General features: G+C 43.0%; 2 protein-coding genes across 5 annotated transcripts; both read right to left on the bottom strand.

Annotated features, from left to right (window-relative positions):
- Positions 1–855: 855 nt before the first annotated feature.
- Positions 856–15320, bottom strand: acvrl1 (activin A receptor like type 1). 2 transcript variants are annotated; one of them, XM_077018538.1, is made up of 10 exons: positions 14626–15320; positions 7764–7838; positions 6797–7042; positions 6258–6436; positions 6043–6142; positions 5719–5865; positions 5233–5508; positions 3837–4034; positions 2866–2996; positions 856–2490 (listed from the first exon to the last, which is right to left on the bottom strand). In XM_077018538.1, exons 2-10 carry the CDS (start codon positions 7834–7836, stop codon positions 2344–2346), a joined length of 1497 nt encoding a protein of 498 aa, XP_076874653.1. In that variant the 5' UTR covers positions 7837–7838; positions 14626–15320; the 3' UTR covers positions 856–2343. The 2 variants fall into 2 exon arrangements, with proteins under 2 accessions (XP_076874653.1, XP_076874654.1); XM_077018539.1 differs by lacking the exon at positions 14626–15320 and adding an exon at positions 8709–8732.
- Positions 15321–16468: 1148 nt separating this feature from the next.
- Positions 16469–25506, bottom strand: ankrd33aa (ankyrin repeat domain 33Aa). 3 transcript variants are annotated; one of them, XM_077018544.1, is made up of 7 exons: positions 22453–25506; positions 21508–21948; positions 19823–19930; positions 19442–19696; positions 19181–19310; positions 18959–19099; positions 16469–17849 (listed from the first exon to the last, which is right to left on the bottom strand). In XM_077018544.1, the coding sequence occupies exons 3-7, from the start codon at positions 19838–19840 to the stop codon at positions 17068–17070; spliced, it is 1326 nt and encodes a 441-aa protein (XP_076874659.1). In that variant the 5' UTR covers positions 19841–19930; positions 21508–21948; positions 22453–25506; the 3' UTR covers positions 16469–17067. The 3 variants fall into 3 exon arrangements, with proteins under 3 accessions (XP_076874659.1, XP_076874657.1, XP_076874658.1); XM_077018542.1 differs by having other exon boundaries at positions 19442–19930; XM_077018543.1 differs by lacking the exons at positions 21508–21948; positions 22453–25506 and having other exon boundaries at positions 19442–20020.
- Between the last annotated feature and the right edge of the window lie 31 nt (positions 25507–25537).

Below are 25537 nucleotides of genomic sequence, written 5' to 3'. Positions count from 1 at the left end.
TGTCTCTTTTGTGGTCCAATGCTTTGCGCTGAGGAATGAAAAGTATATTATTGGTTGGATGGATTTTGAGAGTTGATGTTGCTGGCAGTGGCTAAGGAGGCTTGCTGTGTCTCCATGGGACGATTGAGCAGGATCTCGTGATTTTCATTCTGTGCAATAAAGGCCATTTGATACCATTCCTCGTGTTATGTCGTTGGCCACATGACGCTGGTGTACCCTGTCATGGAGATGGAGCCATTTCTGCTCTTAGTGTGCAGAAAATTAGGTTAAAAAAACTATAATCTAATAATACTAAGATTCCTTTTAAGGTGCTTTTAAAGCAAGTGTAATATATGGTGTACGTTTAGGATAGTGGTTTCTTGATCCTATTGCACTGATATCAATAGACTCTTTGTCTTTGTTTGACTCCATAATAATTGTGTCCCTGGTCTGTCTCTAGAGAGAGGGTATATCTTGTTAATGTCTTGTCTAATTTATCTGTATATCGTAACTGTATGTGTATATCTGAAATAGTGAACAAGGCCATTTTGGACAAGCAAATACCTGGGTGGAGGACCCACACGAAACCTGGACAGTGTATCAAATGAGTCTCTGCAGTATAGCAGGGTATAGATATTCCACATGGCCCCATACACACTGGTAAAAATATCCCTCACTCTATCTGGCCCAGCAGACACACTGGGATTTTGGAGGAGAATTATCTCCCCCAAAGACGGATATGCTGAAAACAGACACGTGCAAGCACAGATATAGACAAACCGGCAGACAGAAATCAATGCTCATCCCCATACTGACTCATTCAGTCATTCTGTTTCATAGTCGATTGGAACTAGACACTACCCCAAACTGAATAGGTACACTTGATGAATGAGATTTTATTATGTTTTAAATAAGACAACTATGTTCAGAATAAATAAATAAAAAGTTTGCGGGAAGCATAAACTGCTGTATTGGAGTCTTGGCATTTTAGCTTTGTGCATAAGTACTGGAAGAGATTTATACTAGAAATGCACTCATTTGATATTCACATTTCAATGAATAAGACATGGGAGATCTTTTTGTACAGGGTAAATATAGGTCTATGTGAAACTCTATCAGGGAGTATGCATTCAGCATTGTGTCCATGAATACTTTTACAGCACATAGGTGTGTCCTGGTTACTCCCGTGGGGTATCGCGTCCTTTAGAACCTTTTGAATTATTTTGAACAATAACATGATGCACGAACACTACAGGTACAATGAAAAACAAATGAATCAGATTAAAATGTAATGGATTCCTGATCACAATAATAAGCCTGCAGAGACGGTGTTACATTCAAAAGAGGATGACAAAACGTGGTAATCAAAAAGCGCTTCTGACAAACACTGAAGCCTCTGATGCCCTCTGGTGTTAACAATTAGCAACTACACTTTTGCCCTTTTGAACGCTTCCACAGGTTATTTAAAGGACAATGCATAAGATGTATTGAACGGTACATTGTTTTGGTCAGGGAATTGCTGCAGCTCACTTATTTAATCTAAAGCTGCAATGAACCATGTGACATGTGACGACATCAGTTTCAGCAACATGACTCTATGATAAAGAATGAACTTAAATATTATTGACGTTTATTATGCGTTAAACACCATTATTTGAAGTAAGAGTAATATTTATGTTTTGTGCAAAAGACAATAATAAATTCTTTTAAAATAATATTTTAAAGCAATTAAATGATATAAAATATATACTATATAAAACTTTAGCTTGAAATAGTACAGACAATATCACTCTATCCTTGGTTCTCACGTTCAATGAATATCACATGTGAATGTTATCATGACAGGGCATATTCATGAATATATATTTAAAATATGGTAATACCAAAGGCTTGTAAAAACACAAGTGAAAACATTTGGAATATGTACAGTGAGCCTGTTGTAACATATTTAGATTTTAGTCAGAAGGGGACAACGTCCACAATAACTGTGAAGGAATTTCAGGAAACTCCACTGGGAGGTCCAGTATGGCTCATATCCTGACAAACACATTCATAAAAACATGGCCGGCACATCCCACACAGCGTGTGCCAACTGTAAAAAGCACTTTCACTTGGGTCATAGCTTTCTGCTAAAACTGAGTCACCGTGTAGTAGAATGCAGTAAATCCTTTAATGGCAGTAACGTTCTAGTCCAGTGCCGGAATACAGCTGCGGTCAGTCCAGCGAAGACGGAGCCACTTTAAGTCGAGGGGAATGAGCTCGGGACAGAAGCTATTTTTAAAAGGCACATAAAGCTGTGATGGGTTCTAGCACCCAAACAGTCTGAAACAAGGCAGGATTTGTCCATTAGGCTGTAGCAGCGCTCTAGACATCTAGTTTGAGTTTGTCTGTGCTGCAGTCCTGGTCCTGATCCAGCTTTGCGAGGGTCTTGCGCACACGCAGGGCCGTGAGGCGAGCCGAGGGGCTTTGGAACCAGCACTCCTTCATAATTTTAGCTACAGCACACAGGATCTGGGCAGAACAGAACAGAAGAACAATGACACGCTGTAGTCACGAGTCTGCTGGCTTGACATGAAATCTGGCATTGTGGGTAACTAGTAGGACTTAATAATGGACCTGCGTACTTCAGTTAAATGGATATGCACGAACAGGAGCCCCCTTAACAGTATTAATCAAACTAACCACAGAAGCAACGCAAAAGCTCATTGCCTTTCCTGAAAGCTTCAAAACAAATTTCAGTTGTTTCAGCTACCGGACTTAGGGCTCACTAGAGCAGTTGGTTGAACCCTTCACACCGAACTCTGACTGTGTGACGGGTTTGAATTTATTTCAGCACAAATGTTGCCATATGCGTGTGTGTGTGAAGGCCCAGGCGGGAGTGCTTACGGGATGCGAGTGAAGCCGGTTGTGGAGGCAGGGCCTGTACTGGTCCACGCACACCACCTTCTTCATCTCCTCGAAACTGGGGTCAGAGGGCACCACGTCGAAGAAGGGCAGACGATACTCCTCCACAATCCCTGCCCCAGATGGAAAGTTTTATCAAACACTTTGCATTATTTTTACTCAAATACGTTTACAGTCACTTATAGCTTATGTCTTCTTCCAGTCAAAAGGGCAAGTTAATTGCTGAGACTGAACGTCCTTTCAAACCATACATATAAATGGAGGATTGGAGTTTTAGGGAGTTCGGGATGGCTAATAATCCCATGGGATGCAGATTGGACCAAGCCCAGCAAACTTTGATGGCAGCTGATTTTTTGGGGAATAGAGCAGTGGGGAGGATTTGGTATCAGGGAGAGGGAGTGGGGTTATAACTGCATTTCCTGTATTGCATGACAGTTAAACGAAAGACATATGCCTTTCACTGGGGTTTGGCTGTAAATCAGTTCCAAAAGAAAGACAGCGGCTAAAGGATTGCAGGGGTAGCGTTATGTTTTGTAATTGTTAACCAAGCACGGTCCAGAATGAGTGTGTGTTTGTACATGCATGTGTGTTTGAAAAAGAGACAGACAGAAAGCATCTGGACTATATGAGGTAAAGTGCTGACAGTAGATAAGACTGTTTATAATTGCTGGGCTGCTAATCGTGGGTGGACAGTGGAGACAGACACAGAGAGGGAGGGTTGGCAAGACAGCAAGACAAGGAAAGGAAACCGGACTGATGTAAGACATATGATAGATATTTCCTTTACACTTATCCCCATTATAGATTTTCTCTCAGCAATAGAACAAAAGATTTTATTCACAAATGTATAAAGATGGTTCTACTACAGACAAAGCCGTTCACGTGAGTGCATGTCATGAATTTGTTGGTGTATTATTAGCGTGGTCCACCCTGGGAAGCAGTCCAGCACTAACCGTTAACGATGGTGCGACGGCAAATCTCCCACAGCACCAGACCCAGAGCCCAAATGTCAGTCTGCTTGTACGACTCGAAGATGTCGACACGGATTGTCTCGTCCAGGACCTCGGGAGCCATGTAGCGCTTGGTGCCCACCCTTGGGTTGTTCCCTACGTCCAGGTAGTCACTGGACTGAGAATGAATGACCGCCAGACCTGTGGAGTCACACGGAGGTCACCCATCAGTAAAGACCACAGGACTTGTGATCAGGTTCACTACAAATCCCCAGAAGCGTGAGATTAAGTTATTCTGAAATGGTGGCTAAATGAACTACACCTAGTTGCAGGGCCGGAGTGGGCCACTTTTTCAGCCCGGGAGTTTCATGCCCAAATCCGGCCAAAATTATTTTTCCCTCCCAATCGGCCCAAACTAGAGATTGACATGAGCCGGCCCATCGGGAATCCTCCCGAACCTCCCGATTAGCCACTCTGGCTCTGCCTAGTTGTGTTATTGAATCTTATTTTTAGGTAAGAATGAGCAGTGATGTCAGTAACACGTTACTTACCACTTTTTTCAGCAACGAGTAATATAACGAGTTACTATTTCCAGTCCAGTAATCAGATTAAAGTTACTTATCCAAGTAACTGTGCGTTACTATTTTTATTTTCCTTAGTAAAATATATATTTTTGCTTTCTTCTTGGCTCAGTTCTACTTTTGCGTCTGACCGTAGCGCTCGACTCCGCACGCTGCGTGTGAACCTGTGAGAGCGCGAGCGCGTTTTTCACGTCATTCTTTGCAGTGTTCTCCGTAACAATATGTGAGTGTAAAGAAACACCCCTAAAAACAGGGGAAGGAACATTTACCTGACGAATTTTAATGTTGCTTTGTGTTCCAGGTTTGAAAAGTGCTGAAATTTATGTCAGGAGATACATTGTTACTGTTAAAAATTCACTTCCAATAAAGTGAGTATTGGAAAAACTCATTTTGCTGCTGAATGTAACTACTAAAGTAACTTGTAATCTAACGTAGTTAATTTTAAAATCAAGTAATATATAACGTAACTAAGTTTAAGTTTACTCCTTTTTAAAGGAGTAATCAGTAATCGCATTACTTGTTCAAGGTAACTTAGCCATCACTGAGCATGAGAATGTTTAAACACTAACTCTTCCTCCTGTTAACTCAACTTGAACACGCTTGGTCTGTGTCAGTACACCTGTGAAGTGTGTCTGTAAATACACCTGTGAGAAAAATGTGAGTACACTTGTGAGTGCGTCTGTAAATACTCCTGTGAGTGCGTCTGTGAGTGTGCCTGTGAGTGCATCTGTGAGTACTCCTGTGAGTGCGTCTGTGAGTAGTCCTGTGAGTTTGTCTGTGAGTGCGTCTGTGAGTGCTTCTGTGTGAACACCTCTCACCCAGGTCAGCGATGCAGCACTGGCCGTTCCTCTTCACCAGAATGTTGCGGCTCTTGAGGTCGCGGTGGGCGATGGCGGGTTTGCCCTGGGTGCTCAGGATCTCTGTGTGCAGGTGCACCAGACCACTGGCAACCGACAGGCACATGCGGAGGCAGCCCTCGGGGTCCAGGGTGCTGTACTGCAGGAAGTCGTACAGTGACCCCAGCTCATGGAAATGGGTGACCAGCCAGAGCTGAGTGCTGGAGTTCTTGGATGTCATGTCTGAGGCAATGAAACCTGACAAACCAATGAAGGGTGGATGGGAAGGATTTTTATAACTGCCTGTGTTATAAAAAACAATCAAATAAACAAATGAAAACAAAGAGAGAGGTGTTTGTGATTCCTTGTGTGTGTGTGTGCGCACTCAAATGGAAAATGATTCACTCTGCCATTTTTCTTGGTGCTACCAACACCATGGTCACCAAGGTCCAAGCAGTGTGTCCTCACCCAAAATGTTTTCATGTCGTAGCTGCACCGTGTTGTAGATCTCCGTCTCCCTAAACCAGGACTGCTCGTCTCGAGATGAGAAGATTTTAACCGCCACGCTCTCGCCCATCCACGTTCCCCTCCACACTTCTCCATAGCGCCCCTTACCTGCACCAAAACACAAGCTCTCGTTAACATTCATATTAATATTCCTTCATTAATATTAATCATTAATTAAGTCTAAATCAACTACTGCCTAGTGCTGTTTGCAGCTTCATGTGTGGATGTTAGAATCTGTTTATTGATTGAGTGATTGATAGAACAGTACTGACGGGTCCGACTCACCCACACATTCCACTAAAGAGATCTGGCGGGCCATGGTTCTCTGGACCAGGTAAGGCAGTCCTGTCCCACTGCCCGAGGTACAAAACTCATCGAACATGTCCTGGAGGAAGCAAAGTGATGTACAGTCTCAACCAACCAGATCTGACGGTGATAAATAAGGCTAATGCCATGCGCCATGTCCGACGTGCTGAAGGCCCTTGCAGTGCAACCCCTACCCCATAGGTGGGGTCTCCTCCGCTGGGTAACTTGAGCATGCAGGGGTCATGCTCCTCCAGATGGCGATGCTGTCGTCGGGAACGCAGCCAAAGCATCAGGCCACACAGCGTGACAGACAGTCCCAGGAGCACCAGCAGAGGCACGGTCACCAGCATCATCACGCCACGGTCGTCACCGTCTAGCGGTGCACAAAAACACGCAGATAAGGGACAGCCCCGATACAAGAACGACTTAGCTCTCTACAGTCTGCATTTTTAAGATGAGGCAAAGCGAAGGACTGTGGTTAATCTTAAAATAACCTTAAGAAGTCGGTTACGCGAAGAAAACCAGCTACCGCAACATTATGAGCGACCACAGTCTGCCACAAGGGGGCGGCAGAGTGACTCTTATCTGAGTCAGAAATCAACCGAAGTCCCTGACTGTACAGTTTCTCAAACGCACAGCCATGTGAGAAGTGTGAAACAAAAACAGCCGTGAGACGATCGTGGAGTTTTGAACAGGACAGGCGGGAGTCTGAAGGTGTGGCGAGCGCCCTCACCCTCCTCCCTGGGCGCCGTGGTGTTGGAGTTGCAGAAGCTGGAGTTGCAGCACTCGGTGTAGACCCCGGGGATACGGGACACGTGGCACTGGCCCATGTGCTCCTTCTCAAAGCAGCCGCGCTTCATGACCCCGTGCACCAGTGTGAAGAAGCACACGTAGCCCTGGCAGGTGGGCGGCACGCCCGCATCCTCGCACGAGTAGGTGTTCTCGCACGCGCACTGCAACCTGACCCCCTCACCTTGAGCTGGAGGCAGAGAGAAAGGGAGGCAAGTAGAGAGAGAGAGAAAGAGAGAGAGTGGTTTGGAAAGCTGAGGGACGGAGTGATTTTTTGCACCATTTTGCACCATTTGGCCTGAGCAGATGAGCAAATGCCTCAAATTTAGCAAACTATGTGCGATCCAGAAGATTAAACTTCAGTGCCTTTAGCCAAATTGATAACAAAGGCAATACTAAAAAACAAGAGATTAAGTAAAGGGTTAAGGCTTGACTTAAATAGCCTCTTGAAAAGGTTTTAGGGGTTTAATCAACCTGCCTTTTTTTGGTCAGATTTACAATATCTTTTAAAATTAGACAATAGTATTGCAAGTAAATCCAGCCTGAGCACAAAGAGGTGTCGAGCCTTAAGTGAGTTTATTAAAAGGTGTCCTGGCAAACACACATTTGGCTGCTACAGGAAGATACACATTTCCTTTACTCTATTGTTTCACTGTAGAGGGACCAAATCTGCACTTAGCACTTTGCCATCACCAACACATTAGAATACATCATCATCTAGTCATCTACAAACATCATCTAGCCATCTACAAACATCATCTAGCCATCTGAACCGCACAGAGAGGCATCAGAGGAAATCTCAACCCCATTCAACCACGAGACCAAACACCTCCAGCAGATTCCACAAGACTTCGTAAGAAAGGCTTATGGACCCGTGTGTGTGTTGTGGTCCTGGGTGCACGCCGTCTTACCTGCATGTGTGTCGATCCCCGAATACATCAGAGCAGACAGCAACAGCAGCGACACGGTTGTGACAGCTCCCATGTCTGTGAGAACGAGACGAAAGGCGAATGACATCAAAGGCCTGGCAAAACGCTTGAGCACAATTCAACGTTTAGTCACTTCCGCCGCCCACCCGTCTCTTGTCCTTGTGTGGCGTTCACTCATCCCGGCCACATGTGATCTCAAGGGCTTGCATGCCATGTGACGTTTGCTCGTTGGGTCCCTTAACGAACTGGGAGGTACAACACTCACACCCCCCCCCCCCCCCCCCCCCCCCCCCACCCCACTGCCCCATGCAGGAAGTGCAAAAGCAACAGGGCCCAGTCAGTCTGACTGCTCTCTAATTACTGCAGTCAGAGTGGGTGGGAGAGAAAGCTTTGGAGGGGGCCGCTGCCGTCGAGTAAATATTGATGGCTGTGCTTCCTGCTGTTGAGAGGACACACCCAGATATAGGGGCTGGGGGTGTGTTATGGCATTGTCTGGGATGGTGATGGTCCCATCAAGTCTGCCAGGACACACATCCAAGATGGAGGAACGTGGGTGCTTGACTCATGAGTGCAGAAAAGACCAGATTTACCACCTCGGAAAAGTGCTGTGCTTTTGATACAGCATATATGCAGAGAAGACATGGAGAAGACACTGAACACTGTTTTATTATGTGCTATCATGTAAAACAGTTACCATTCTTACTGCAAAAAAAATGTTTTTCATCCAAACAAGCCAGTATTTGAAGTACAGCACAAGTCCTTAGTGAGTGTTTCCTTAAACTATGGTCATAAACAGCTCATTACACATCAGAAAGCACTTTTGTGAGGCTCAAGCACTACAGCTCCATAAATATAGTCTTTACTCCTTTGATGTAATGGAAAAATGAAGTCAGGCATGCTGTTTTGAAATAGATGAAGAAGACAGACCTGTTTGAGCAGTCTTTTCGTTCGAGGCACTAAGTAGAATTAAATTCTAGTTTATAGAATACTCATATCTCATAAGTCATATCAGGTAGCAGAAACCCTTCACAGTAGTGAAAACTCTTACTGTGTCTACTCTCACGGTGCACTTGACTCCTCCTTCTCCAGTTCATCTGTGTGTATATGCCCCTCCTCGCGTTACATAAGTTCATAGAAACATTTCTGGTAGTGTCTATATTCTTCTAGTCTGCAAGATCTGAGTACTTTGCTTGGAGATTCATACATGTGAAGATTCCCCTGGGTATTTTAGTCAGCTACTAACTTGACTAAAAGTCAAAAGAAAAAACGAGGGGATTTTTACAGGAGTCTTTAGTTCCCAACGGAAGGTGAAGGGTCTGGAATAGCTGATCTAGAATTTATGAATCAGTGGTCTGGCTGCAGATCCCAGCTGTGAGGTTTTACTCTCCTGTGGAACCTCCCTGTGTGTAAGACAGGAAATGGAGGAAGACGAATTCACCTTGCGTCACACACACTACACGCATCTTACCACACACACACAATACACGCATCTTACCACACACACACTTCTTGCACCTTACCACACGCACACTACACGCATCTTATGACATACACACTACACGCATATTACGACACACACTACACTGTGCAATAAACTTGTTTGGAGCATTTCAATAAATATAGTTTCCCCCTATAAACTGTAGCTACATACCCAAGTGGTAAGTAGAGGCCTTATTTGTTGTAGATACGTCCCTTGGAGGTCCTGTTACTGAATAAACAGTGGTCAGTGCTGGACAGGGAGTTGTTGCTGATGGAGGATTCAGTGTTTACAGTAAAACACTAAACGTTCCCCAAGACATCAGCTCTTCTCAGGACTATGTACTCAATCATATGTACTCAATCATATGTACTGACTTTGAGCCAAGCAACATTTTAAAAGCATGGATATAGTTTCATTGAGGTGAAACACCACAGTGGCATAGTATCCCTGTTTTATTTTACCTTAGCAGCACTGCCCAGCGAGGAATCTACTGCTTGCTGAACGTGAGAACGAGAGCACGAGTTACAGTGCATTTCCACAACGTGCTTCTAAAGAAATGAACAGTGCAAAATTAAACAAATTAAAAGTCCCACTTTGGACAAGGCCTTCTGTCTAGATGTCAGTCTCCCATGCCTGCAATGTGAATAAGCCTGCAGCGTGTAGACTGCAGCGTGTAGACTGCGTGTTCATGCAGGCGAACAGACGGACAGAACAATGGTGGGATTTTCTGCTGAACACAGATACTCAACAATCACGACACGTTACAGGTTCAAAGGTAACTGGAGCTCTGCATGCACCGCCCAACACCGGAGCTGATTCTGTAAAGCCACAGTCCCGCAGCCGTCCCGCAGCCGTCCCGCCTCCTGTAGCTGCTGCAGCTCATTTGTGGCCCCCGTGTTCTTCCTTTTAGATGGAAAGCAACACAAGCTCGTTTTGGATTACAGTGTTCTCCAGGGGGACACTGCTTCGTATTTCTGTGTCACACGAGTGCGTTGTCTGATGTCAGACTCCTGGCACAATCTCTCTATTCACGAGTGAAGTGCAACTTGATGACATGAAATTATCGCTCGTGTGTTCCCACTTTTCGTTACTAGTCTTACAGCAGCAGTCAGCAGACCCATGAGAACTACACACCACTTCTCTGACCTTCCTCTTTGTCCTGTGATCCTTGATGCAATATGTCATCTGGCACAATTTGTTGGTATAACATCAAAAATAATAGCGCGGAATGCAACACTAAAGTTTCGGGAAGTCGACAAGGAAAACGCCTGCTGAGAATGCCATAATGACTGATAATCTTCCAAAATAATATTTTGCTAAAACATAACCCTGCTAACTAAAAAAAGTTTCAGGAAGGTGTTTTAGAAAATCTTGCCAAAAGAGCCGCATATCTATGGCTCCATCTTACAACTCTGCATTCTCCACTTTGTTTGGACTTGGGTGAGGGAGGACTGGCATACAATGGAAAAGCCTGTATTTTGCCTGAGCACAGCAGATATGTCTAACAGTTATATCCATGAGTGTGTAGGGTGGGGGTGTTGGGCACATTCTCTGTTCTCTTGCTTCTGACTGTTAAGCAACACAAATGCAAGGTAAACAACGACAAACGACAGAGGTTTTCTGTCTCACTGCTCTGTGGAATAGTGGTACAACAAAGAATAATCAATTTAATATTGGGGACATCTGCCGAGAGAGAGAGAGAGAGAGAGAGAGAGAGAGAGAGAGAGAGAGAGAGAGAGAAAGAGAGCGAGAGAGAGGGGAGAGAGAGAGAGAGAGAGGAGAGAGAGAAAGAGAGGAGAGAGAGAGAGAGAGAGAGAGAGAGAGAGAGAGAAAGAAAGAGAGAAATTCCCAGGATGCCTTGCATCTCCCCACATCCTGTTATTCAGTTTAAATGTAATGTTTAAAATCTTTAATCATTGTTGTACCCTGTTGATTTGTGGGTCTGGTTTATTTAGTTTATTTGTCTTAATTACTGTATTGAGCATCTTCTACTGCTGTCCTTGTGCTCTTTTCAGCTAATTTACATTTAGCAGATGCTCTTATGCAGAGCCAATGGGGGAGTTCACAGTCTTTCCCCATTTTTCATTTCGTTTTGTCCCAGTTTCTGCTTATTTGCATGTGCAAGTCTTTGCAGTGAAGGAGCTGTTTGTGTGCTTAAATATCTTCTGTCTCGTCCTTACCCTCAGTGCCACACTGCTATCAGAAGAGGGATGGAGCTTGGATCATGCTTGAAGCAATCAAGTGGCACATCAAAAATTCAAAAGTGCTCAACGAAGAAGATGCTGCCCAGAAGATAGGGGTACTCAGTACTATATTTGTCCCCAGAGGATAGGGGTACTCAGTACTATATTTGTCCCTAGAGGATAGGGGTACTCAGTACTATACTTGTCCCTAGAGGATAGGGGTACTCAGTACTATATTTGTCCCTAGAGGATAGGGGTACTCAGTACTATACTTGTCCCTAGAGGACAGGGGTACTCAGTACTATACTTGTCCCTAGAGGATAGGAGTACTCAGTACTATACTTGTCCCCAGAGGATAGGGGTACTCAGTACTATACTTGTCCCCAGAGGACAGGGGTACTCAGTACTATAATTGTCCCCAGAGGATAGGGGTACTCAGTACTATACTTGTCCCTAGAGGACAGGGGTACTCAGTACTATAATTGTCCCCAGAGGATAGGGGTACTCAGTACTATACTTGTCCCTAGAGGACAGGGGTACTCAGTACTATACTTGTCCCCAGAGGACAGGAGTACTCAGTACTATACTTGTCCCCAGAGGATAGGGGTACTCAGTACTATACTTGTCCCCAGAGGATAGGGGTACTCAGTACTACACTTGTCCCCAGAGGATAGGGGTACTCAGTACTATACTTGTCCCTAGAGGACAGGGGTACTCAGTACTATACTTGTCCCCAGAGGACAGGAGTACTCAGTACTATACTTGTCCCCAGAGGATAGGGGTACTCAGTACTATACTTGTCCACAGAGGATAGGGGTACTCAGTACTATACTTGTCCACAGAGGATAGGGGTACTCAGTACTATACTTGTCCCTAGAGGACAGGGGTACTCAGTACTATACTTGTCCCCAGAGGACAGGAGTACTCAGTACTATACTTGTCCCCAGAGGATAGGGGTACTCAGTACTATACTTGTCCACAGAGGACAGGGGTACTCAGTACTATAATTGTCCCCAGAGGATAGGGGTACTCAGTACTATACTTGTCCCTAGAGGACAGGGGTACTCAGTACTATACTTGTCCACAGAGGATAGGGGTACTCAGTACTATACTTGTCCACAGAGGATAGGGGTACTCAGTACTATACTTGTCCACAGAGGATAGGAGTACTCAGTACTATACTTGTCCCCAGGCAGGCAGGCAGCTGACGTTGAGATGGCTGGCTGGGGAAGTTAAGGAGGACATCACAGTGGAACCAGGAACTGGAAATCCCAGCACTGGAACCAGGATTGCTCCTCAGGAAAGGGAGATGCCAAAAGGGAGATGACAGCTATTGCAGAGACAACGCTCATCTGCTCTACATCTGCTGTCTGGAGATGTGGAAGCTGCATGTAGAGTGCATGAGTGCGCTGGCTTCTCCACGCTGCCCCACGCTGCTCCACGCTGCCCCACGCTGCCCCATGCTTCTCCTGCAGGCACTCCCAACACTGGGGAAGGCTGCACAGGAGCTGAAGACACTAGTCTACCTAATGAGTGCACTTCTATCAGAGGAGCTGAGGAGGTGCGCGTGCTCCTTGCCGCTCCCGCCAGCCTCCAAACAACCCTCACGATGGCAGAGAGGGAGGAAACCATGTCCAGCACCAAGGTGCCGATGGCGATCACTGCAGCGCTGTGTAGAAGAGCTCCATCACTAGATGATGTGTCGAGCGGAGGTGGAATGATGCCCCGAACACGGTGTACTCCCTCACTCTGCGAATATCACACCAGACCGCTGAGGAGTGACAACGGTCCATCTGAAGTCTGTCACCAGCAGCAGGGTCAGCAGGAGGGGCCGTCGGGGGAAGGGCGAACGATGCGAATTCGGGTTCGTGTCCGTAGGAGACGCAGACGTGCTCGGCTTGGGTTTTGTCGCTGCGGTCAGTACCGTGCTTGACCTCGTGAAGAAAAATGTGCTTTAATGGTAGACAAGTGGAGTCGTCGGTGGCAGAGTACAGACAGACGGTCAGTCACGCTGACCACGACACAACCTGCCAGTTCTGGTGTTGTGAGGGTTAGCGGTTCGGCTGACCCTCGAGGTGATAATGTGGTGTCTGCCACTGAGAAGAAAGCGTGGAATGCACAGGGAGGATTCACGATATGTGTGTCTGGTTTAGTTGTGTCTTATTAATGCATGCAGTTAATTCCTGTGTTGGGCATGTGTTACCATTATCGTTGTGTGTTTTTCAGATAATAATCCAGCTAAGTTCAGTTAATTTCCATCTAGTGTTGCATGTATTAATCTTTGCAATAAAGGATACTCCCTCTCCGCCAACCTGTGTGTGTGTATGTATGTATGTATATATACATATATATATACATATATATATACATATATATATATATATATATATATATATATATATATATATATATATATATATATGTATGTATGTATGTATGTATGTATGTATGTATGTATGTATGTATATATATATATATATATATATATATATATATATATATATATATATATATATATATATATATATATATATATATATATATATATATATATTAGTGCTGTCAATTCCAGGTGCCGCGATTAAAAGTCCTCACCAGGATTTTGCTCAGGCTTCCTGGATTGTGTTGATTCCACTAATTTTTCCTGGATTGCTAATTAGAAAATCTAGCAAGCTTGAGCAAAATCCTGGTGAGGACTTTTAATCGCGGCACCTGGAATTTTATATATATATATATAATCTCTCTTGGAAGCATTTATTTGGGAAGAGCAATGCAGGGTTTGCATCTGTAATGAGTATACGAATCAGCATCTCTTGAAATATTCCAGTAGAACTACTACTCAGTAACATTTGTGTTCGTGGAGAACAATGGTAAAAAAAAATACCACTGATACCACCTGTAGAACAAACCCGACATCCCAAAACAAATGTAAATGTAAATATGGTCTCCTGTTTATACTAAAATTAGCCCCTCGTTTGACGGTTATAGCTCCCATTTCCAGAAAAGATCAAAGTAGATCGTCGGGTACAAAACGCATTATTTAAAGCTGAATGATCCATCAAAACTGACACGCAACATTCGGGGAATGACATTGAAAGACGTTTATGAACGGACTTAAGCTCCGTATAAAACGACACCAATTTCATCGTCGCTTTTGCATGCTGAAGATATCGTGACTTACCTGTTTCCCTCCGTCTCTGTCCGTCACTCTTCTTTCGATCAATAAATGTTCATCTGTCGTGTAATAGTTCTCTCGGGCTACATAATGTAAGATTCATGAACGCAAAACTAAGTCCTTGTGATTCCTTCAATGTGAAAGTACAGTAGGCTACAGTACGGGCTATTCGAGTCCAGATGTGCAAAAGCCGTTGGCCAGATCATTTGCGTGACTAACTTTTTATAGAATACAGTTTTAAAGAATCATTCATTAAAACGAATTCATTGCGCTTGTGATTTTGTCTCCGAGATTACCCGCATCTTTACTTTAGGCGAAAAACTAACGCATTTAAAAAACGTCTGTCGAAGAAGCGCCGACGAGGCTCAATATCTCCAGTTAAATCTTGAAGTGATAAAGCCAGAACTCGAAGCTGGGGTTCGGAACTGGGCTCGACGTCTTCCGTTTCGCAATAAACATTCTTCCATCGACTCCTTCCTCAGACTTCATCTCGATAAGTACAAAGCAAACTTTGCAGTGTTCCTGATTTGAGAGTTAGATTACAGATTTTAAATATACAGCTCCGTCCCACCCCTCATTGTCTAACCCTGGTTCGGCTGGAATGCGCTTCATTGCTGTTTTCCTGTCGCTGACGAACCTTCACCATTTTTTTCTTCATGGCGCGTCGTCTATGAATAGAGAGCAGAACTCGGTTCCTTGTGTCTCTCTTGAAGACTTTCACTGCCTTTAGGGCCTGTGCCTTCATAACTTGGATCGTTTATAGTGCTTAAAGATGTAAGTAGTCACTGAGGGCAATAACCTAGCATCATTCACGAATCATTTCTCTGAGCCGTTTATCTGGACCCAAAGCATTCAAAAAACCTTTCATTTACATTTACATCTATGGCATTTAGCAGACGCTCTTATCCAGAGCGACTTATTTTCATCATTGCTAATCATTCTATTAGCACAAACATCTTAGACAAACATCTAAGCTGACGAAAAGCAAGGCGACAGGGTGTGTTTAGGAGACAAGTTTGACATTCAGCTTCCAAAACGTCTCGCTTAAGTCAGGAGCCTGTTAGCAGTTGAGGGTCCAGACAGGCCAGTCTGAGCCGTTGGCGACATACATTACATTACGCTCACATACTATAGCTACTATAAGAAATAAGGAAAAGCGACGAGGTCTATCTGGAGAAGTTGGAAAAGCAAAATTTCACATGAAGATTTCACCTTATCAGGAAAAGTAATTATGAATGGTGCACACTGCCCTTATCCAAAATGGGCAAAGAAACATTTGGAAGCAAGTTTGATGTTCCCAGTGGAAACTCTTTCTCAGGCTGCAGACCCAGCTGGAACTGCTCAGATCACTGGGGTGAGGAGAGGAAAAATGACTATTTTGATCAGTATTTATTTTATTATTACTTTCTTGCAGTTCCCACGATGGTGCCGATATCTTTTATTTTTTCATCTGAGGTCTTACAACATCACACATGATCTCATTCTCCTTCTGTCCAACACAAGCTGCCTTCCTCATGAGGATAAGATTCTCCTACATGCTTGCTTTTTTATAAATCACTGCACACGTACATCTGCTGATTTCTATTGTAGAAGTCATTAGACACTTATTCTATAAATAAAACGTATGGGTTGTAACTAAAAACTCATGGAAAAATAATATATTTTCGGTATATAAAGATGTAGATTGGAAAGTATTGTGTTAACAAGTTCGGTGAGTTTGGTAGGATAACTCACAAACATTGTGATTGTGTTGATTTTCTTTTAGCACACTCTGTAATAAAATACACTTGTGAGTTATTAAAAAAACATTTAAATACATTTTAATAAAGATTTCCTTACAAATGAACAATGCTTTTTAAACAGTATGTTTATTAGTCTGAACTAAAAAGTCAGTGTCACAACAGAATCAAGACGACAGAATCAGGGGCAAATAATTCTTAGAAAGCTAAATTAAGATTGACATGTTAAAAGCTTTAGAGGTTTTAATGCCATGTCTTCATTTTGTCTGGGCAAACAACCAGTTCGAAAAGGACATTTTTTTTTTGTAAATGTTTCCAGAAGTTTCCTGAGAAATCAGTGAAAGCAAAAACTAAAGAATAAATGAGAAAACTAAGGAAACACTGATGTAAAATTGCCACCACTTCTGACAGAATGTCAACTTTTTAATATAAAAGACAGTACCTATTATTGCAACTGTATGTATTTTAAGCACAATGTGAATAAATGAAAAAAAACAGGTCCATGTTACTACTCTTTGTAATAAAAGATTGGCTCTCTTTGCTCAGATCATTATGAGATTACCTTCATACACATTTGTGACAAATTTATAATCCTAATCCAGAGTAAACAAGAACAAATCTCAAGTTTCTTTTGATAAACCTGATGTCTGTACCTGTATTGTTATGGTCGGACTGTTTTTGGAAATGCTAGTGAATGCGTTCCTGCCTCTTATGTGTTTGCTGTGCTTTCATTCTTCACCTTCTTTTTGCCATCTTTGGCCTTTGTAGCAAGCTTCTCCTTCTCCAGCTGTTTCTTCTCCAACAGTTTCTTCTCCTTGTATTTCCAGACCGGAGGCTGCAGGTAACCTTTGCACACCGTGGTCTTGACCTCCTTCTTGGGCATGCGTCCTGGAGCTCTGGTCACTCTGATGCGGGGGACGCAGTCAGCGGGGAAGACGCTGTTGCGGCGTGCCACGCTGTGTGCCACGATCTTGGAGGCAGTGGCCAGCACGCTGCCTCTCAGAGCTGTGTCATAGCAGCAGCCGGCCAATGACATCACGGTCCCTGATGCCACGGAGGACATCTCTGAGGCCATGGGGATGTTCTTTCCCACTGGCTCAGGCGCACCCTGACGGCCTTTGCTGATCTGCGGTGGGCTGGTGGGGCAGAGTGGCCGGCAGCCCGTTGCCACCAGGGGGCAGTGTACGCTTGTGGTGATACGCACCATGTGGTCAAGGACTCCGTTGTCCCGAGGGTCTCGTGGGAAGCTCAAGGTGAAGGTGACCTTCAGGAGATGGGCAAGCCTCTGTCCGGTGCTCTTTGTGCCTCTGCCCTTGGACACCAGGGCCTTCAGTTCGGGCCACTCTGGGATGTAGCGTTCACAGAACTGCTCCGCACAGGGCCGGCTGGTCAGCTGTCTGAGCCTGCAGAACGTCTCAAAGTGTCCTGTCTTCAGTGCCCATTCCTTCACATCCTTTCCCTGTGCAGAGTCCCCCGCGGTTATGTCTGCACCTGGGATAAAGTTGCAGAACACTTCATAGATGAGTTGATTCACTGTTAGAAGGTGACAAAAATGCAGTACTCAGGACTAGAAGTAAGAAGCACTACTTCGGTTCTCGTAGGTGTCGTACAGTATGTAGAAAACACGTTTTTGCTCCCCCAATATAACGCTTTTGCTCCACCAAGTGGCCACTTAAGGAGCCAGGTTCATACATGCTGTAGGAATCTGTGCTTTAAACCTAAGCTGTAAGATCAAGCCTATAACGTTTATGATTAAGGATTACATTTCAATGCCTTCAGTGTTAAAGACACGCGTTTGAGTTTGAAAGGATCTCTGGATAATGTAAAGGCTTTTAAGTGAAGTCAACTTACTTATTATTGAATTGCCGGTGGACTTCATCTTGAAGTTTGCTTCAGTAAGGTTGTTAGATTATGTTACTACCAATAGAATCTGCATCTGTTTTCTTTTAAAAGACTTTTTTTCCAGATTAAAAAACAGAGGTAAGAATGTTCTGCTCCTTGTGTGGCTTGAATTAAGATGGCCAGAAATAGATTATTGTAGCTACAGTGTCCTTTGCTGCCTTAACTGCAGTACCAATAAGTACAACTGGCCAGTATCCAGAGGGACTTCAGACAAATCCAGATAAATCTAAATACTACTAATCCAGTATTCCCTGATAACACCTTTAGATTAACAGAGGGATCAGAGAAGAAAACGCTGTCAGATCTGACCAGTGTTTTGTGTCATCATTTTAAAGTGTGCTTGTATTTAGTTTGTTATAGTTTATAGAACACATAAACAAACAATAACAAAAGTTATTTTACATCATGAGCATTTTCAGGTAGTTTCTAATTCTATGGTATTTGCATGTGTGATTGTAATTATTTTAAAAAATATATGGTGGGATGTATATAGTTATACAGGTTTAGTATTATTTTCTGTATCAGTAAACTTTCTCAGTAACGTATGAATCCTAAAGAGGCAACAGCTGTCCATTTAACTGAGAAATCAACTTGCACTGAACACATCAAAAGCCTTTTAACATATTATGTGAGGGGGATGGACACATTTTAATATGTAAATAGAATAAATTGACCATGCATTAATAAAAGCTTCTTACCGGCCATGAGCAGTGAGGCCACGCAATCATCGTTACCCTGTATGGCTGCCTTAATGAGCGCTGTGAAGCCCCGGTTGTCTCTGACCTCAATGTTCACGCCAGAGAAGTAGTTCAGGATGTAGTTTAGAATAATCACGAAACCTGCGGTGAGAAAGCACAGCAGGACTATTGAGTAGTAGTCATTTTATTTTTTAAAAGGGTAGAAAGATGAGATGTGCTCACCAGCCTGGGCTGCGATCATGAGTGCCGTGTTGCCGTCTTTGTCTTGATGGTTTATGTCCAAAAAAGGACACTGATCCAGGCCATACACAATGTCTATGAATCCATGGGAAACTGCTAGCATCAGACCATTCTGTCAAAGAGAAGGGACGATGTCCTCACTATAAAAGCCACTGTCAGGGCAACTGGTCATACTGGTCTGTATTGGTCGGAGCTCTGTCAGACTTATCATAGTAACATTAATAAAGGCAAACAGAGCCTTACCCTGCCGTTGATGTCCAGTTCCATGACCTCGTCTGCGGTGACACCCCTCCCCAGCACAGTCTGCAGAGACGAGGCATCGTTTCCGGCACAGGCCTCGTAGACCGTGCTGGCTGTCCCCACCTTTGCACCTTTCGTCCACTCATAGTCGGGGAGGAAAGAGTCATCCGAGAGCACACTCCAGGAGTCGGACTTGTACCCAGGAAGAGACAGGTCTGAGACATCCTTGTCTGGGCCAGAGTCCAGATTTGGGTCCTCCTGCATGGTGACCCTAACCTTAGTCATCTCACACACAGGCCTCACACACGAGCCTGGAGTTGCCGTGTGGCTGCTGGCCCGAGCCCCAGAAATGACGTGAATCAATCGTTTTCAATCCATTCCTACCAGATCACCAGGGAACATCTCAACCGTGAGTATGAACCTCTCTGGAGTCTTTCGGTGTCGTCAGTTCTGCAGACACCATGGTGCACCTAAGGTCTGGAAGCATTAGACCTGGACCAAAATGAGAACGAAGAGGGTCACTGTTGAGTGTGAGTGGGGTTGGAGGTGAGCGTAGGCGTGAGCAGAAGGAGGTGACCTGCTGAAGCTACATTGTTCCCTGCGCTACAGTGTAGCTGATATGGGCTCATAATCAGAGAACCTGCAGAGGACCATGAACTACATCAAGAGGGCCAGAAATATTTGTGAGATACACACACACACACACACACACACATATATATATATATATATATATATATATATATATACACACTGCTCAAAAAAATATCAAGTCATCCACACTTCTTGTTCAGATAGGAAGCAACACTGCAACACTGATTGTGAATCAATTTCAACTGCTCTTGTGCAAATGGAACAGACAACAGATTTTCAACTGATTTCCAAGATTTTTATTAATTGTTATTTTTGTGTTCCCTTAATTTTTTTGAGCAGTATATATATATATATATATATATATATATATATATATATATATATATATATATATATATATATATATATATATATATATATTTTTTTTTTTGTTTTTGTTTTTTTTTTTTTTTTTTTTCATGACATATCAGATGCAGCAACATTGAAATTACCCCATGAACGGCAGCTCAGTGAGATTACTTTTTAGTGAAGGATTAGGAATAATCTGTGTCTCACCTGCCGGTGTTTTTCTTAGAGCTAAAGATAAGAATGTAAGGAAAGATAATGTCTTAAATGTAATGGATGGAAGGAAAAAACAGTGTGAGAATAACCCTATAAATATGTAAAACATAAAAATAATATGTAAAATATTTAAATAAGGGCCATGACAAATATAATCTTGAATTGTAAAACATTTCTGATAAAAAAATTATGACAGGGCTTAAAAAATGCTTGGTGTAAGTTCAATTATATCACATATAACTAAGCCTTAAAGAAGTTCTTATACTACCTTCGATGGTGAATATACAGGGTTTACTTTATGTAAAACTGTAATTGCATTGCTTACAGTTCAAATTTGGCTAATGTCTAATGCCATCAAATGGCGTTCATTTCCTACAGCAGTGTAGCTATGAAAGTGCTGTGTGGTTACCAGAGTCCTTTATTTTGTCTAAGTTAAACTGCCAGCAGAAGCTACACTGAGTTGTCAGACCTTCTTTTCTCCTTCAGCATTCATCTACTTTTGGGACAAAATAGCTGTTTTGCTTCAAGGCCCAGCTGCTCTATTGCTGGTGGTGCATTGTAACAATTGTAGGCTGACGACAGTGTGGAAAGAACGCTCTGTCCTTGAAAAAACAGATCTGCCATGCGGCGTTCTCTCTCTCTCTCTCTCTCTCCACCAGGTCTAGAGCTCTTCATCCAGTGCTGCTCTACCCAACGTTAGGCTGACTGCTTTGCTCAAAACTGCTCTACTGAGTTTGTCTATGAAGGCCAGGGTGTACTGAATACCCAAAGCTGTGCCACTGTACTGAATATGCATTTTGTTAAAATCGATTTAGAAACACTGATCAAACTTATTTGGGGTCTTCCCTAATAATTACATTTACATTACATTTTTTTTCCTAATCTGATTCAAAGGTTTTAGTGACACTACTCACCTCAGAAAACCCCAAAACATGGCTCCCTGTGGCTCTCCATGGTGTTTGTGGGTAAAGGGCCAGGTTCTTCACTTCCTTTGGTGCAAGCACGGTGTCCTGCCAGGTGTTTTCACGCTGTGTAGCCTTGCTGTCGACTGTCTGCTCCCACAGAAAGAACAAGAGTTCCTTCCTGAGCTCAGAGTCCTCCACTCACGGGCCCCACGATGACCAAGGACGGATTCCAGATTGGACCAGATGACCTTTGAGGTCAGTCGAGGTACTCCTGCTCATCCTGATTAGAGGAGATCTGGAGATTAAATGGCAGGAGCGGTAAACAGCCTTCCTGTCTGCATGCAGTGTGGAGTGAGGGGCTCTGTCTTCTGGCCTTCCTATTTCCTTATTTCTTTTTTGACTTCTCTTCTGCTCTTTTGTCTTTAGCCCCTCTTCTTGTTTTCTAGAACCCTACAGAGTGGCAAAAGTTGAGTCTGATTACTAAGTCACACGAGAGCTAAATATGCCTGAGAGTATTTCACCTGCTTATCTGTGGAGGATCATGGAGAAGTCTCTCTATCTATCTATCTATCTATCTATCTATCTATCTATCTATCTATCTATCTATCTATCTATCTATCTATCTTACATACACATTCAATGTGAACTTAATTGTTATAAAAAAAAAATTTGTGTATAAGTGTAATAATAAAATGTGTAAGGAATAAGGCATCGGTCAGTTAGATCCAATGGGTAATGCTGCCCCCTGCTGGTTCACACGTGGATTTCAGTTCTCCATAGAAATCCACATCTTTCCTGTTTGTGTGTTGAGCTCTGGCCAACTGCATTCATTCTTTGAGACGGAACGTGCATGTTGAACGAGAGATGTGGTGACAAAGAGGTGTAGTGCTAGGAGGTGTGTGTGGGAGTGTGTTCAGGCAGACCCGGGACCCATCATGGCCCCCCCATACACACCTGACAGGATGACGGGACGAGGGAGCTCAGATGATCTGCCTAGCTGTGGGGGAGGAGGAGGATCTTGGCAGAAGGAGAGCTGGGCACTTCTGTAGACCTGCTCCAACCACGTCAGCTGCTCCAACTACTCCACCCGCTCCGAGCGCTGACCCGAAACAGAAGTGAGTTGGCCAAAAGCAGTGGCTCAGGAAGTGGACAGGGGGGAGAGGAAACTCGACTGACCCAGTACGTCATGAAGAGCCTGCTGAGGAATGGAGCTCCACAATATCAGAGAGCATGAGAAAGGCAGAAAGGCACACAGACACACACACACAGAAAGAGAGAGAGAGAGAGAGACAGACAGACAGACAGACAGAGAGAGAAATAGAGGCTTTAACTAAAGGAACTGCCCTGTAAAATGCTGTTGCAAGAATACTTGAGAGATCTGTCCTAATATATACCAGAAAAACTTTTAAAATATTATAAAAGACATTTGTTTAAAAAATTTATAGACATGTCTAGTGGTCTACAGATACATGTTCAAAAATAACTTGCCTCTAGAGGGTCTACAGTTTAATCTATTTTATCTGTACTGTAATCCATTGTGATAAAATACTTTTCCTTGCACAGAATGATAATGTGGCAGCAATTTTTTTATTAGAAATGTAAAAAATTGATAAAAAATTCATTATTAGGCATATTAATTACCAAGCCACAAACTTAAGGCCTACCCTTGCATCAGTTTTGAAAATGATATGCAATGTTAAATCCTTGCCCACATGTTGTGACGTAGAGGAAGCAGCAGAAGGCGTGGTTGGAGCTGGAAAGGTTTTAATGTCCATTGTGGCAAGCAAACATAAAACAGTTCCCAACAGGCAAAAATGAGTAAGGCACTCTGGGTGCTACTATAATATCTGGGGCACCGTAAGGGCGCAAACACAGTCACTCTTGACTTACATGAAGCGATCTGCTGATTCAGGCAGTAGAAAACTCTCTCTCACTCGTGGCGCAAGCAATACACAGCACTGAACGGGGACCTGCAGGGCTAAATAGGGACTGAACAGTTGTAGGTAATGATTATCAATACACGGGTGACTGTGAACTTGGAAGTGAGGGCGTGGCAGAGTGAGGTGATTGACGGGGAGTGGGTGTGTCCCCTGAGCCCTGGGACCGGCTTGCTGTCATACATGTGACATTCACAAACAATGAGAGGCTAACAGTCCCTACCTTACATTCAGGACATGTGTGAGAGTGGACATCCTTAAATGAATAGCTTTTGCTTTACTACAAATTCTGCATTCTTCCAGATCTTTTCCCACATATTTTCCCCTCCCTATCTCTTTATATCAAGTTTGGTTTCCCAAACGTCCTTCAAATAATGAACGTCACCATTAGAATATTCTCTTAATATACTGTAAAAGAAAATTGTAGATCTATTTGAACAACAAAAAAGTGTGTCCTTCCTTACAATGTCTTTTATTTGAAAAAGTGGGAAAAAATGCTTTTGAATACCACCTTTCTCAGATATTGATTGAATGAGTGTGGAATCGTCAAATAAATCCCCCAAACATGGTTGATGCCCAAAGAGAGAAATGAGAGTCTGAAACTTCTGTAACGAAGTCAGGGATATCACATATTGGAGTACAAACAGAAGTCAGATTAGATCTGGCTTCCAGACACTCAATCATCTTCCATGATTTCAGTGTTAATTACAAAGGGATTATCTCAGGACTTCCAAGAGATACTGAGGTTTACAAGGTATATTCTGTCTATATTTTCAATGTCATACCATAAAGATGAATGGCCGTCATGTATGCAATGACATATAAGACATAAGCACGGACGGGGGGGCTTTTTTTTCAAAAGCCGGTTTTGGTCCCCTGCAGTTTTTACGGTTAAAAACAAATATTTAAATAGTGACGAATCAAGCGCTAGGACCACGCAGAAAACGTCCACTCCAAGTTCTCACGCTGAAAGCCCCCCCCTCCATGAATTCATGAAATTTCTTATCCATGTGACATTGAACTTGCTTTTTTTTTTTTACGGTGAGCCAGCTTGCTTTTCCTGTGCAACACATTTGAAATCATAAATGGTGTGTGCTGCTTTGAAATCAGAGCACCATCTATTTATTGACTACCAGGATAGATAAGTATTTTTTAGCTTTGTCAGAGTGGTCAGTCCTAACAATTTCTGTGGTCTCAGTAATGCATGCCTTTCCCTATATTTTCACTACTGTTAGGAGTTTGTGATGTTTCGATAATATCAGGGTCTCAGTGTAATACTAATCTAACCATGTTGCATACTGAACATTATTCCATGTGTGTAATAAAATGATTTGGAGACATAGAAGACTCTGTGTGCTGTAAACTAATATAAAAAACATCAACTGCCATTTTATTTCCTTGTACCTAAACAGTGACGTGTAGGCACCTGATCTATGTTTTTTAAACATTTAAAGTGGAGGTTTCTCAAATGTCTGCTTCTCCTAATGACTTTTAAGTGAAATGCAAAATATAACTTAGTGCACCAAGGGAAAAATTCAAGGTGAAATTATTGGAGCTACATGTGCAAATATTTGCAGTTCCATTCACCTGTTTATGTCCATTGCGAAACCATTTGCTCTTCCCATTTGAACAGCATGGACAAGTAAGATGCACCCTAGTTATTAGAACTGTGAATAAATAAATTTCACTATGAAATAGAACTCAGGTTCTCTCTCTTCCTTGCAGCCAGGAGTTTCAGTGTCCAAAAAGCTGAAGCAATGCTTAGGAAGGTAAAGGGTTCTTGTCACCCAATTATTTATTTAATAAGTTTTTTCTTGATGTATCATAAACTGCAGGGTTTGTGACTAACTTTTTCCTTTCTACGGTTAGTTTCACAAGAAGTGAAATAGCATTGTGTACTATTTTGCTTATGACACAAATGGTTTGAAAAGCTGTAATGCTTCAGACAATAGTATGCAGGCAAGCACATATATATGAAAAATGTAATTGTTTTTTAGCACTTGGAGTTTCGCAAGCATATGAAATTGGACACAATCGTAGAAGACTGGAATCCACCAGAGGTCAAGTTTATATAATAAAATCTACATTAATGTTGTTTACAA

The sequence above is a fragment of the Brachyhypopomus gauderio genome, chromosome 10 (genome assembly GCF_052324685.1).
Source record: "Brachyhypopomus gauderio isolate BG-103 chromosome 10, BGAUD_0.2, whole genome shotgun sequence".
Classification (NCBI taxonomy): Eukaryota; Metazoa; Chordata; class Actinopteri; order Gymnotiformes; family Hypopomidae; genus Brachyhypopomus; species Brachyhypopomus gauderio.
Note: the sequence above shows the minus strand (reverse complement) of the source record. Positions and strands in the feature narration are given on the sequence as shown.

Coding starts and splice junctions, on each gene's coding strand:
- acvrl1 (XM_077018538.1), bottom strand. CDS start 7,836: ATGGGAGCTGTCACAACCGTGTCGCTGCTGTTGCTGTCTGCTCTGATG. Junction 6,143..6,257: donor GAGGAGACCCCACCTATGGG/GTAGGGGTTGCA, acceptor TGCTTCCTCCAG/GACATGTTCGATGAGTTTTG. Junction 5,509..5,718: donor ACGACATGAAAACATTTTGG/GTGAGGACACAC, acceptor TTGGTTTGTCAG/GTTTCATTGCCTCAGACATG.
- ankrd33aa (XM_077018542.1), bottom strand. CDS start 19,723: ATGACTAAGGTTAGGGTCACCATGCAGGAGGACCCAAATCTGGACTCT. Junction 19,311..19,441: donor AACTGGACATCAACGGCAGG/GTAAGGCTCTGT, acceptor TCTCTTTGACAG/AATGGTCTGATGCTAGCAGT. Junction 19,100..19,180: donor CATGATCGCAGCCCAGGCTG/GTGAGCACATCT, acceptor TTCTCACCGCAG/GTTTCGTGATTATTCTAAAC.